Source organism: Dermacentor albipictus, chromosome 1, assembly GCF_038994185.2.
Source record: "Dermacentor albipictus isolate Rhodes 1998 colony chromosome 1, USDA_Dalb.pri_finalv2, whole genome shotgun sequence".
Taxonomy (NCBI): Eukaryota; Metazoa; Arthropoda; class Arachnida; order Ixodida; family Ixodidae; genus Dermacentor; species Dermacentor albipictus.
This window is the reverse complement of record NC_091821.1, coordinates 8,530,789-8,546,016: the sequence shown is the minus strand read 5'-3', so window position 1 is coordinate 8,546,016 and position 15,228 is coordinate 8,530,789. Positions and strand designations below refer to the sequence as shown.

General features: G+C 44.4%; 1 protein-coding gene across 3 annotated transcripts in view; it reads right to left on the bottom strand.

Annotated features, from left to right (window-relative positions):
* The window catches only part of LOC135897354 (nose resistant to fluoxetine protein 6-like), a 71,722-nt gene that overhangs the window by 22,394 nt on the left and 34,100 nt on the right, over positions 1-15,228 (bottom strand). For all 3 annotated transcript variants that reach the window (XM_070531991.1, XM_065425968.1, XM_065425966.1), the window contains exons 3-8: positions 15,049-15,160; positions 12,961-13,045; positions 12,483-12,571; positions 10,560-10,739; positions 2,676-2,769; positions 2,304-2,390 (exon numbers count right to left, since the gene is read on the bottom strand). In XM_070531991.1, coding sequence (XP_070388092.1) covers positions 2,304-2,390; positions 2,676-2,769; positions 10,560-10,739; positions 12,483-12,571; positions 12,961-13,045; positions 15,049-15,160 — 647 coding nt within the window. The remainder of the gene's footprint in view (positions 1-2,303; positions 2,391-2,675; positions 2,770-10,559; positions 10,740-12,482; positions 12,572-12,960; positions 13,046-15,048; positions 15,161-15,228) is intronic.

The window sequence follows — 15,228 nt, the reverse complement described above, 5'->3', positions numbered from 1 at the left end:
GCTTACATCGCTCAGGAGTATAAAAACACGAAATGCACAGGGTGGACATTAGTCCGGATCATTTCGGTTATGCGCAACCATGTTGACAGCTCTACGGAATAAGAAAACAACAAGAAAGGCATGGGGCGGACTCTGGTCTGGTGCATTTCGGTTATGGGCGAACATGTTAACATGGCTGAGGAATATGAAAACAGCAGGAGATGCACAGAGCGCATATGTGTGCCTCCTTCTCGTCCTCGTCATTTCGCGCTGTGATTCGTTCACTGGGAGTCAGAGCCATCTAGCCCGCCAACGAGCCTTAGCAAAGGATATGCACAAGATGGGCACTGGTCCTGTGATGGGTGAAGAAGGGTTATGTCATGCGTTCTCGAATGTCAGCGCAACTGAGCCTTTTACGTTTGTAATCATTTGTGCAGCAAACCAACTGATGTCCAGCCTCCGTGATGTGCATTTTGCGTTGTATTCGTCTTCCTTAACACTGCAACCATGCGTCACAATTACAATTGTTATTATCACGGTTGCATACATAAAACATTCACAGAGAGGAGAAAGAGATCTAGTTGGCTACAGCCACCAAGTGGTAGGGAGGGGGGCACAACGCCTGTCAGCTCTGAATACATAGAAAAAGATTACTGAGTGAAGAACAGGATAGAGTAACAGGGAGCGCCATGATGAGTGCAAGAGGAGGAATAAAAAAAGGGGGGGGGGGAGTAGAGAACAACACAAGAATAACACGTGCACGTATGTCACACACTTATCGGGTGGCACTTAGCGCCCTGGAAATGGTCCACAAATTAGCACAAAATTAGAACAAAGTGTCGGGCTATAATAGGCGGTTTTCATTTTTCGCCTTCAAAAAAGGCAGGTCTCTGTGTGCTTGATGAGGCTTGGACGCACGAACCGCGGGAAATAAAATGTGATCCATTGTTGCACATGGCCAGCCAAGTGAATGCTATAGTCTCTGCAAAGTGCAGTCCGCTTCGCAGTGCAGGGGAGACCGTTCTTCATTAAACTACTGTTTCCATGGCACTGCAGAAAGCAAATGATGCACTGAGCTTCCGCCGTTGTCGGTGTAAGCGCTCAGTCACTATGACACACACGACTACAGAAAGCTTCAGTAACATGGCTCTAAGGCTGGGAGGTAAGTCATGCCCACCAACACGTGGAGGAAATGATCCGGCTATTGAAACTCGCTCGTTAGGGTGCTGTCCAAGAAGGTGGCGACGGATAAGCAGACAGTAATCATCTAGTTGCCAGCAAACCTGCGGACGAATGCCGCAATACTTTGTCCGAGATGCCAGTCGGTCCGCCTCTTCATTGCCGGGAATGCCCACGTGCGACGCTATCTAAAGACAAGTTAAGGACACTCCGCGAGATGATTGCGCGCATGGAGTTCGCAATGGTTCGCGCGATAGTCTTTGTCTGGCTGGTGTAGACTACTAAGCGCTAGGCGTAAGCCGCTCAGGAGAGTAACCTTGCCAATACCACTAAACCAGCGTTGAGCAACAGTCTGGGGATAGCGGTTTGTTCATTCGGACACTGGCACTACGCAAGTTCGAGCAGGCATGTGCACTTGAGTAATAATGTCCTCTTTCTTTTCACTGCATGCTGCCATTATGGACTTTCTGTACCTAGCCACAACGCTGTTTGACGTGGCTTAAATAAATATTTTAAAGAAAGTGGTGCATCAAACGCCAATGCGACCAATAGTAGAGTGTTTGTAATCGTCTTTTCTCAGTGAATGCTTTTGTACTGCACTTAGTTATAAGAAAAATCCAATTATGCAATTCTATCAAGCAGATGTATAAACGAAGAACGAGCCCAGAAAATATGTCATACATAGAAGATAGCTTCATGAAACCAACAGGATTCAAAGTTTTTTAGAACACTTCAAATTTTCCAAGTACAACTTATGCCTTAACGAATATTGTTTCTAAAATGAACATAGCAAATTGGCTAAGTAACCGTACTACAATAACTATCTTGAGTAACTCAGTAGCTAAAGACGACTGTGAACAGTGCGGTTCCTATGAAAAACATTCTTTAAAATTGGGAACGTTACTGGAAACGCGCAGTATTCGCACTGTGCTCGACCATATATCCTTCGAGCTTCATCACTACAAATGTATATTCGTTTTGCTGGTTTAGTCAGTGTTCAACCAATCGAAGAGCACGAGATGGTGGCTGAGCCTGTGGCGCTATCTATATTACGCTTCCCGAACTAACCACTGCCAAAGGCACGCGGAGGAAGCGTGGGGCCGAATTTCTCTTATATTTCTATTATTTCTCTTATACGAACTCACCTAATGAGCCTCCTAACCACTGCCATGACGTAGATGACAACTCCAACATGCTTTTGCTTCGAGACAACGCTCGTAAGGAGAAAGGCACTGTAATAAAAAAGAAGCAATAAAGACAGGTTATTTCCCTCGATGAAAGTCAACATTTACCTAAGCTTTCTTCACGTGGCGTTTAACGTTCCCATGAATTAGATTTTATGCTTTTTACGCAAGAATAATATAGTGATACAAACTAAATGTACAAAATTGGTCTCTCAATAAGTAGTAAGTGAAATAGCCCACACTATTATAACCACGTGTTACCCTGAGGTGCTGGCCAGGAAAAATAAATCTTGTTCATTTGCATACAAGAGTAGCTTGGGTGGGCACGCTCACCTGAGGAAGAAGAACGTGTCGACACTGATGAATCCGGCTGATATGATTGTGATGTCCCAGCGATCACCGAGAGCGACGTTGTTTATTAGGCGAGCTGAAATAAAATTCGGGATACGATAAAGTACGACTACGACCAGATGCACACTGCGCCCACGAAAGCAAGGTTACTCAGCACATGAGAACGAGCCTCTCAGTTGACCTTTTCCATGCTGCGAATGAAGGGAGCTAGGGAGGGCGACGGCAGCAGTGCGCTGTGGCTGGTTTATTGGGTTTAGCAACCCAATAAATAAGATGACATTTTTCATACCCCCTTTCCGGTTCATATCGTACCTTACGCTGATGATATTACAATGCTTGCCACAGGAAACACACTAGCTGAGTTATCCCTCCGAGGCAACCAATTTTCGGAACATTTGCGTCACTGGTGTAATAATAACTGTTTTAAAGTTAATACGAATAAAACAAAGGCTGTGATATATAGAACAAAAAATAAAGTAATAAGTGGTGATATCGAACTATTATTAGGTAATGTCAAGATTGATATTGTAGCCAGTATAAAATCTCTTGGTGGTATATTCTCTGAGACACTCAATTGAGACCTACAAATTGAAAATATTCGTGCTAAATAAACAGGTTAAATGGCGCGTTATGTAAACATAGGTTAACCCTTCCCACACAGTTAAACTCCTCATTTATAATTCATATATAGCGCCAGTGATTACTTATTGCCACACAGTTTGGGGTACAACGACATAACACAATAGACAGCGCCTTCTTATTGCACAAAAGCATGCGATAAGATTGATAGCTAATATAGCGTGGAATGCTCACACCAGAGAATATTTCAGGCAGTTCAATATTTTAAGAGTAACTACCTTGTATGTGTTCAAACTGCTCTGCATTTACAAAACTGCTGTAGCAACGAACAGTAACCTTATGCTAACAATGTTTCAGCTAGTACGTCATGCACCTACATATGATGTACATCACTCTATTCATGGACCCTACCGTTAAGTCGCACCAAATACCGCACACAATCTTTATCGTACAATCTGCCTAGGTACCTAAATGTTCTCGAAGATAATCGTTTTTCTCTTAGGTTGCTTTCAACACAAACTTTCATGGAATTGATAAATCTTTTCGAGCCTTCGAACGAATAGCTCACCTGTGTAACTGTATGACAATGCATTGTAGGGGTCTTGAATGAATTCTATTTATCTGTATTTTTGTCTACGTTGGCGTTAGAATTGTGTAATGGGAATGGGCGAAGAAATTGTGTAATTGCATTAATTGTGTAAAATCATGACAATGTAATAGATTACGTGTAAATTACAATTTTGCAATGGATTACGAGTAGTGTGATTTTGAATTCTGTTTTTGTGTATACTTTGCAACCTGTCGCATTGCCTTTGTTTTTCACCACACTGCTCCTTTGTAGGGCGTACGGAATCCTTAAGCTGCATTTGGCAGCTTTTCCCCTTCCGTCCTCTCTCATTTCTGTGCTTTGTTTTGAAAGAAATAAAATCTATCTATCAAAACGGCACGGGGGATTTTAAAGACGCCGTAGTGGAAGGCTTCGGGCCAATCTTAAACGTGTCTGCACCCATAGAACGCTGTACGTTTGCATTGTTCTATTATCGGGCTGATTCAGCGTCAACCGGGATTTGAACCCTTAAACTCGTTCTCATCAGCAGAACCTCACAGGCACTGAGCCAGCGAGGCGTGTTAATGGTGCGCTGCACTGGCTTATATCTAGGCTTGTGTTTTCGGAAGCGAGTCAGGAACCCATCGAGTTGACTATATTTTTCCTTAAACATACATTATTTTGGAGTGAAGCGTAGCCCACTTCAAAACTTAGTGGAATGGACGGAATACCTTGTCATGTCACCGTGATTACGGACGCAGACATGCTATGGTACCAAGAACGTGTATGGGCCGTTAGTTTCTCAGCACAAAACCTGCCGGTGCGGGCAACCGCTGCGCTGCCACAAAACATAATGTGAACTCCCGCAACAGTCGCAACGTGCTACGTTTTGTGTCAGTTTGCGTTGAAAGTTTAGTTTGCAAAACGACAGCTAAGGTCAACGCAGGTGCCAGAGCAAGAGCTAATTCTGGAATTGGAAAGTTGTTTTTCGTCCGCCATGCGGAAGACTGCGTCAGAGTAGATGAACTTTTTTTTCATTAGCAACATTCCATGAAGAAGATGGACATGCCAGTAAATATATTTGAAGTGTTGTCCTCTCCTTTCTCTTATTTGCAAATGATATTGTCAGGAATTATGAAAGGACCAGAAGCAGTATTCACACAGACGAGACGGGGCTATTCCTTTTATAAAACTTGTCCGTGTGCTACAGATGAGGCCCACATTTTCAGCTTGAGTAACGTAACTTAACACTGTTCTGGTAACGACAATATTTTCAGATGCCTAATACAGTCTCGATGAGTACTTCGGTATGCCCATCCATGTAGCGTTCTCCTTCCCATTTTCGGTGATTGCAGGTGATACACTACGTTTTCGTGTTGGCGTTTGGGGGCGTTCTGATTTGTTGCTCTGTCCCTCTACAGCTCTTGGCCAGTGCATGTGCGTTTTCTTTACTTTTTATTCCTACATGGCTGACTACCTGGCGAAAGGCTACCTCAATGCCAGCTGTTGGGTTTGTTTAGAATATTAATAAAAATATGGGGTTCTATGTGCCAAAACCATGATTGGATTATGAGGCACGCCGTAGTGGGAGACTTCGGGCTAATTTTGATTTTTACATTTCCACCTCATCCAAATGCGGCCGCCGCGGACGGGCTTCAATCCGGCATCCTCGGACTTAGTAGCGCGACGCCATAGCCGCTACGCCACCCCGGCGAGTACTGAGCAGGTTTAACAACCTCGTGGTTGACGCATTCTCTTTAGCATTTCTAGAGGTTATGGTGTTTAAAGCGCTCGATGAATCTGCGTAAATTATTGCTTTTTCTGCTCTTCCTACATATATTTCTGTCTACCATCAGAACAATGCGCTTTGCCTCAGCCATGATAAGGCCTTAGACAGGTTAAATCACTTCAGTAATCGAAAGCTACTGTGCGGTCAACGTGGACTGTCGTGTTCGGGACATCTGTGTACGTTATCTTTGTTTCATCTCCTTGGTTTGTTGAAAATGCTTCTTCTGAAAAAGAACTTTTGTGCACTGTGTTCTTTTTACATGTGATCAATTTCATGTAGCTCCTACTAATGTTCTCTTATCGAATGAGCGAGTCCCATTGACATAGCAGCTTAAATTGTGTTATTATCTATCTCCTTGGTGTCCGAGAATTTATTTGCACTCATGGAGGCTGAAGTCCAATTAATTCACAGTATCAAGTGCAAATGTAATGTTCGTGGTCTACTTGTAAAGAGCTGTAGGAACCGGCAGTATTGCACGACTGAGAAGAGTATGTACCACTGAGGAAGGCATTGCGAGCCAATTTCAAACCAAGAGAACCTCATGAGTTCATTCTTTTCTTAGGGAACCTTAGTTTTTTATATGTCCTGAACCAGATTCGTGAAGAAGGTCTAACATGTAAAATGCTAAGGAACGTACTGACCCGTTGACTACTCCTTCATAATTAAAGCCGGAGAGAGTGTCTCTTCGATTAACCCCTTCGTCCAATATTCGATTAGTGTCCGAGTGCGTATGGAATGAGACTGTCACTATTTTCCTGAATGTAGATATTTCTTTTCAGTAGGTACTTGGATGAGTGACAAATAAAAAGTTACACCAATTCGTGATAAAAAGTTACACCAATTATTTTCACTTCTAGTCAAAGTGAAGATCTGCTACGACTTCTTCAAGCAGGCAGAACGGATAAAAAAAAAGAGTAACTCAAATACTTATGTCGCAGACAATATAAACCACCATAACGTATTTTTCACGTCACGTGCCTCTTGTGCCTTCTTTCTCATTGCAGTAATGGCCAAATGTAAGGAGCACACCAATGCTTCCATATAATTCTGGAAAAATATGCATCTTTAGGTGTACTTTTGCCTAGGAAAAAACGTTCAGACTACATTTCTGGTTGTACGGAAAAAAAATTTTCCCACTGAGCTCTCCACTAGTCAAGAGAAATGAACAAGCTGTTGCCTGCTCTTGCAGGTCACGGATCTTTTTATGCTCCGCCACTTTTATGCCTCCCCAATCTTGCTTCAATGCTGGTGCTCAGAAATGGACTTCGGATTCAACGAGCACGTTTAAGTTACATGTATTCGAAAGGAACACTGAATGTAAGAGGCAATGTTCAACCACTGGATGAGAAGTTGCGGGTTCTATTACTTACAGCAATGGAGGGCGGTGGCAGCAGTTCGACGTGTGCTTAAGGCGGAAACACGGTGGTCTCGCGTTTCGAACATGCTCTAGGTGATTAAGGCTAATCTAAGCCCTCCTCCTACGGTCACTAGTATAATTAAGAAGTTAACATAATTGACCGTCTATTTGGCATGGGGCTTGTAGAATTTCGTCAAGTATATTCGGTAGTCTCTTCCAAGCCTCATATTTGCATGATTTCCTTTTCCGCCACGGCAGCGCACAAGATTGCATATCTCAAAGGGCGACGAGCCTAGTGGCTTGGCAGACGTTTTCTGATTGCCCTTAATTGCGAGTGAAGGACTGCGTTTGCGCACTATCATCAAACCAGCGTCCGTCCACAGTTGCGTATAGGAGCGCCTTTTCGTCTCAGCTAGTTCTTTCATGACAACGTTCTTGAAGATGCCAAGTTGGCAGCTATTTGCATTGCACACTGCGCACTAGTTGTAGTTGGACCGCATCACTTCTAGACTGCCTCGATCGTAAGTGAGGTGCCATTTCTATATCATTTTTATCTTGTCGGGAACAGATCAATGAGGGCCGCCAATGTGGCTGAACTTGGCACCATTTCAGCGATGTTCAATCTACCTCCAGGCAACAAACATCCAACGAGAACTAGTCGCGTAGAAAAATAATATTTATTAAACATAGTTTTAGAGTGGCATATAAGGGGCTGCCGTTCGCTACTCGCGAAATACGAGGCGCACGCTGGAAGAATAACAATAGCCGACTTGCCAACTGGGTTTTTGTGAAACTTGAAAGTTTGATTCACCGGTTTTGTTTTGCGTTAGTCTCCTATACTACAGAGGCATTGAGCCCGTCATATTCAAGTTTTAGCTTGCTTTTTGTGGGCGCGTTCACGTTGACGTCCAATATGCATAGCTTTCGTATTATGTAGGCAAAGTTGTCTTCCAAGGGCCTTCGTGCCTGATCAGGTGACGGGAACCGAGGAATAAATGCACCCAGCAAAATACTGAAATTTAGCGACATTCGTGCTTCCAGTGTTCATAGTGAGCACTACAACCGCAAGAACTTGCTTGCTGATAAAATACAACTGTAAAACACAACTGTCATAAATACAACTGTCATTAAATTCCATGGTATAGTGCCCATTTCTTTTTTAATTTGCAACAAAACTAGAAGAAAATGAGTAATCAAAACACGTGCATGCATGGGCAAGCGCACCCCAATGTCCCGAACAAAAAAATTAACTTGCTTTGGCGAAGAGAGCATATTTGAACAATCACACAATGAAAACCGTCGGGAAAATCAGTCCGCATAAGACAGTCAAGCAGCATCATGCAATCATATGTGATCTGCGTAGTATATAGTACATCAGGTGTTTCTGCGAAGAGTTGAAGCAAATTTAAACAACGCTCATGGCTGATAGCAGAATTTTAGTCCTTGAGCTGGTCTAATCGAAAAGACGGGCATTACTCGCGCGAGAAATCGAAAAGCATTCTCAATAAATAACGAAAATTCACTGATAACGCTTTCAACTAGCTACCTTACGGCGCATATTGCAATTTACAAATTGTAGCCGGCGCGACTGCAAGAAACATCTACGTGAAAAGATTTCTGTTGATGTCATTGCTTTTGAGATGTGCGCCATTAAACTTGCAGGAAAAACGTGTGGTCGTTCTACTTGCATTTTTAACAAAACACCGTTTTATGCATGAAAGCACGAACGTGTCTGCACCGCCAGTGTATTTATTTGAAAAGCTCAGGAATTCATATCTCCAAATTGGTGTCATCCTGAGAGTTGGTTCCCATTGAATCCGCCTTACGACCCCGTTGGCTACAATTTGCAAGCTGCATTGTATGTCGTAAGACAATTTGTTAAAACCTTCAGTAGTAAATTTTGGTTACGTAATTGATCGTGCCATTCGATCACTCGTGCCAACAATGTCCGCCTGCTTGAGCAGTACAGCACAAGGATTAGAGTTGTGCTGCCACACATGATTTTTAAAAATTACTTAGTCTACACAGAACCACTCAGTATATAAAGTATATGGTGTAGCTGAAAATGTGAAAGTCAACATCCCGCAGCTACGACATTGCGCTGTTGACGGATGCGGTAGTGAACAACAAATATTATAAAATGAAAAACGCACGTCAACTTGAAAATTGCAAATATACACTATACACTACATGCGCGCTATCGGCAATCATTCTGCGTGTTCTCCGCCGTGAATATTGTATAATAGTCACTTCGGTTCAACACATTTGGACTAAATGAGGGAGAGTACAGGATCCTGAAACAAGGTGAAGCACGTATTCAAGTTAATCACCTTTTCCGTCTTGCAATGCCTGTCCTTGCAGCGGTAGGCAACTGCACTCTAAGAAAAATCCCGCGGAAAACGGGAGTAACTCGGCAGTTAGTCCTAAAAAGGGCGCTTTCGTCCCTGAAGGAACTGCATGAATGTGCGTACCGTGTGCAAATTTCGGAGAGTAAGTGTTTAGTCCCTGGTCGGAAAGAGAGCAACGGGAGGACGGAGGGCAACAGTTAATCCCCATGCGCTGCCCTGTTTTCGTCCGTGTAGTGGAGTGATGCGGCGAAAACGATATTGCATATAAATCGTGAATAGTTTGAAGTCCGTGCGCTGTCTATTGAACTACATACAAAGCAGCACTTCGCCTCCTTGTGAGAAAATTGCTTGAAATTTAAAAACTAGAATGTGAAGAGCCATGCCCTCCCTGAGCACACCATAAGTGAACGATACACATTAAACGCTCAAGTCGTGGATAGACTGGCAGATGTTCTCGGTGAGTAGTACCTAAGTTCCTTCCGTTCCATGGTGATGACGAACTTAACTGAATCGATGTGTAGTTGAAACGTGACACGCTAAGCGACAGAGAAGTTGGCCTTCTGTGTCCTGTTGGGTGCCCCGTTTGAGATCGCTACACATATACATCACGTAGTGCCTCAATTTAAATCACCCTAATAATTCTCGGGCAGATTTCTATTAGCAGTCGCTTATGGTTTCAAGTACACTCAACACAATATGCCGAGTCGCTTTTATACTGCCGCACCTGCGTTTCGATGCTTAACCTTGTCTCAATATCCTGTCCTGCCAACCGACCTGCCATGCTGCAGTGGTTAGAGTGCCTGACTTCGGAGCGCGCGAGGACGTGAGCTCGAATCCTACTTTCGGGCACCGTTTTTACTTCTTTTTCTTGAGCTCAGTAATTTTTTATCAGGGTATGAATGCCTAATTTCATTAGTTCCACCTTTGCGGAGCATCGGAAAGAATGACCGTTACTCCCGTGAGGTGCATCGGAAAAGGCAACTGTTAATCTTCGAAGCAGTAACCGCGTGGGGAGTAGCAGTTCATCCCCTTGCAGTTACCCCCTAAGGGGAGGAATCGTTGTGGCATATCAGTGTTTCCCCTAAAGTAGAAACCTCAATACCCAATTTCCTCCTTTTCTTCCTAAATTGTGGCACTTTAAAGCTGATATACCGAGCAAAACGAGGTTCGCATTGCTCCATGCCTCCCGCAATGACACCGAAACGGCTGCTGCGTGCGTCACAAGCGTGCTCTGTCTTTTACTCACACCAGACGTCCGACGGCGTTCCGTAGCAGTGGCCGATGACGATCCAGACAATGCTGAGAAAGCGGATTCCGTGCAGAAACTGGAACTTGTAGGCGTCCGAGTTCTTGTCCTTGTTGACGCTCAGCATGGAGCGAGTGTTCGACAGCAGCGAGAAACAGGTCACCACTCGGACCAGGACGTCTGTCACGAGAACATTGAAAGCAGGCTGTGGTGAGCCAAGAGCGCACAAGCCGTGTACCACGCGCAAGCGTCGACTCTTCAGTGCAACTCGGCGGCACCCCTAACCTGAACGCGAATTTATTTTGCGCTGGGTGTTGGGGCGGCAAAATAAGTGTTTCGGTCATATGCAGAGACCCTCCATTTAATGCAGTATCTGGTAGTAGCCACCACAGCAATAATGACACCGGTGACATTACAGATTCTTAAGCTTAGCGATTGGGCCTTCATTCAACCAAGAGAGATTTCTTTCGCCAACATTTAACGCAGCATTATTATGCGCCTTTCACACGGTACATGTTTTGCAATGCAACATACCGAGAGTAAATACTCTGTTGCAGCGGAAACGACGTACTCCTTCTATCGACTCGTAAAGTGTGTGTCTTCTTCGTTCCCATGGCACACGATGCAAACGAAACCATTGCAGCATCACATCTACAGAACCAATCTTCGAGATATGACTCGTGAACTTTGTATACAGCATGCACACGTAATCTGATACCATTCACGTGATGTGCAATCATGCTGAGATCACGACAAGATAAATGTGATGTCGTCCTTGGGGCTAAGCCCAGGTATACCTATACAGAGCCTCGGCAGAGCTCCATCGTCGTGTTGTCGCACTGCGCGAAGCTTGCGGGCAACTTCTATTAGCAGCGATGCCCATTCATGTTGGTCACCACTAGATGCTCGGACGAACGTCCACGTATAGGCACCACGCAATGAAACATCGCGGGGATATATCTCTCGCCGAATTTCTGGAATCCAGAATATTGCTTCTGACGGTATGACACATACTAGCTTACGCTGCATTTGGAGAAGCATACATGCGATGGGTGATCACGTTTATCCAATCAGACAGTCCAGAAGGTTACCAACCATCGTTTGTTGCCAGCTAGAGTAGGTGCGCTGCGCTTAACGTTAGGCGAAAGGAAATGGGCAGAAACACCGCGAACTCGCAGCTAATTTTATTTCCTGTAAGTGCGCGCGTATAAACTGTTTGCGCAAGTCTAACGCAAGTTTTTCGTGGGAGAAACTTGGGGATGCACGTGCCTTATTGTGCGTCATATTGCGAATGGTGCGCAACGCACACGTAACTATCCTGGACAAATTAAACCAAGAAAAATTTGAGTAAAGAAGCAATATCGAAAGGCTGTGTTTCGGGTGAAGCGCATATTAGCGTGTTTGAATAAAATTTCAACGTCACATGTTCATATTTTTGTCAATTTAACGGGGTACTAAAGAGAAATAAGAATCCCGCTTACACAACTTTGGAAAATGAGCAGTCTACTTAAAAAAAAAAAAGACGAAAGAAGAAAACGTCCACCACAAATTTAGTTTTCCTTTGTTCGTATATGAATTATCCTGTTTATATTTTCTTTCTTCATTATTTATTTTTAGATTCTTCAGCCAGCAAAGGCGATTTTATCAGGGTGGTACAATGAAGTCATACATCAATGGCAAGCATCAAACTTGTCCGCGATAGCACGAACAGGTACACGGGCGCACGTATTTTTTTGTCGACGTGTCCCGTATGCTCGCTATGAGCGAGGTCGGTGGAAGTATAAAACATTGTATGACGAGAAGGGAAACACACTGGCGTGTAAAGACGTCGTCGTATCTTCGTTATTAGAAAAATCACGTACATGCTATGGTTACCCGTAACTTATTGCGGTAGCGAGCATGTGCGAATAAGCTTATACTTACGACGCCGACACTTCAGCGCTCTCTTTTCTGTGTAGATGTCCAGTCCGGTGCCTAAAGCCACGAGGAAGGCGATCGTGGCCAGAAATGCGCTGGAGGAAAAGAAGAAAATAAGAAGAACACTCAAAGTGAGCCCTCTTTTTTTTTCATGCGGTGATGAACACCGTCAGTGATTCAGGCTGATAATTCACGGAAAATCAGTGAGATGGAGGCACGACAGATGACATCAAAGCAAGTATGTTTCCTGTGTCGTTCTTTTGTGACACCGCACATCGTTACCAAACTAGAACACCAGTGGAGCGTCCTGGTTATACAGGACGCTCACACACACACACACACGTGTGTGTGTTTGTGTGTGTGTGTGTGTGTGTGTGTGTGTGTGTGTGTGTGTGTGTGTGTGTGTGTGTGTGTGTGTGTGTGTGTGTGTGTGTGTGTGTGTGTGTGTCCTTCATCTCCTAATAATGCAGCTCGGACTACTCACATGATGATGCACTGACCCAGAGTAGGACGGGGCTTATCATTGGTCATGCAGTACTTCACTTTGAAGTCAACCACAGGGGGAATTACTGCGAAAAACAAAGAAACATGCGCATTGCCAATTACTCAGATCGTCCACGGTTGGTTCATATTAGATGTCTTAGCGAACATGGGTTATAAAGAAACATCAAAATATTGGGCACCGCAGAGGTTGCCTTCTTCTGCACCTCCCCCCCCCCCCTTTTTTTTATCTCACTTTGCGCCTTATGGCTACATGTGTGGTCGACTTTCTGCGCAGTACTTTTGCGGAGTGGCACCATGGCGAATTGCAGCTACTTTTTTTACGGGAACATATGGATTTGCAGAAATAAATTGACAGTTGAGCAAAATATTAGGGAGATAATGTAAGTTTGACTACAACAAGTACTTCCAAAGTAAAGATGGTCAGGAGGATCCATGAGCATCTTTATCACAATGTTAGTGCCAGTTCCTATGAAAAGGACATTTATTACGGAAGCTGGCTACGTTTTCGTCAGCGCATGTCCTCCGTGTTTCTTCCCTTCACTATCGCTTGCGCTGTTCGCCATGGTGTTCACAAACAAATTCGTCTGCCTTTTCCTCTCAAGAAAAGAAGCAGTGATTAGTAAAAAGGAAATCGTTGAATAAAAGCAGCAGCAAAAATAATACACGATACTTTACGTCAGAAGGGAACCCATTTTTTTTTTGTTCATCGCATGGGTTGCCATGAGCCGTATCGCCGAGCTGGAATTGCACATCAACGTGGAGTCGCGCTTCATGTTGAAAAAAAATATGGGGCATTACGTGCCAAAACCACTTTCTGATTATGAGGCACGCCGTAGTGGAGGACTCGGAAATTTCGACCACCTGGGGTTCTTTAACCTGCAACTAAATCTAAGTAAACGGGTGTTTTCGCCTTTCGCGCCCAACGAAATGCGGCCGCGGTGGCCAGGATTCGATCCCGTTACCTCGTAGTCTGCAGCCCAACACCATAGCCACTGAGCAACCACGGCGGTTTGCTTCGTGTTGATACTGCAACAACGACTTGAACAATGCATTGTCTATGATCCAATATCTTTTGTCAATTGGTTGATGTTGATAGTTGAATTTTCAGATGTGAGAACTTCCCCAGACTCGGTCTTTAAGAGAAAAAATTCGCCGACGACTACGATACTCCCTAATGCGAAATTTTAGTGCAGTTCCATACGTGTTTTCATTCCGCGATATAGCGGCTGGCGCGTACAATCTGTCTCATGCGGCACGTTGCAAATGGAGCGGCGTGTGGCGCGACTGCCTCGCTTATCGGGAGATCGCGTGAGGCAGGGCATGGGTGACGCATGGGACGATTCACAGCAGCCGCCGCATACAGACCTCCACCCATACAGCACTTTGTTTCCATAAGCCTGACGTACGTTACTCTGGCGCCATGCCGTACCCATCGTCGCTGCACACCCGTCTTGCGAGGCACTACGCTTTTCTTCTCGCACTTTCGCCATATCTCCTCCTCCTCCATTTTCCTCCTCGCGCTCTTTTTGCTATCGTCGTCTTTTATCACCCGCAGCCCTCCGCGTTCGATCTTTCATCTTTCGCTGTGCTCGTTCGCTCGGTTACGAGGGACGCAGTGGCACGCCGACGCTCAAGGCAGGAACTGACGCCTAAGGGCTGTGCTTTAAAGGATTGCTAGAATTAAACGTCACGCCACACGTGCGTATGCAGGAACTGCAGGTTAACTTCTGTTGGCCTTTGCAGTTGATTCTGATAATCTTATGGCGAAAATACTTTTTCATTTATAACAAACGAAATGCGCTGGGACTGAAGAAACTGCACCCACATTGGTGGAGCAGACAACGATGTGTTTTTTACCGCCTAAACCACGCCGTCAGTTAAAAATTTAGACGAAAAAAATCATCATGTACTGGGGTTGAAGAGACACCATAGCTTCAAAGATTGCTTAAGCGATTGCCTCTAAAGCAGGAAAATGAAAAGAAGGAATTTCTAGTGAATAATCGGTGAGAGATTGCAATTAAAAACAATGTATGATTTTCTTTTTTCTGAAGAGCCAAGCACAACATACTTGCTTCAGCCAGCTCCTGCAGTTCTTGCTCGTTACAGAAGTTCATGGTGCACATCGCCAGTCGAAATGTGGGAAATCTCTTGTCGTAAAAGTAGTTCAGAAATTTTTTCACCTGCGGAATGATGAAAAGAAAGAGAAGAAGCTCAGTTAATGGGCGACTTACCGATGGTGATTCGGAAC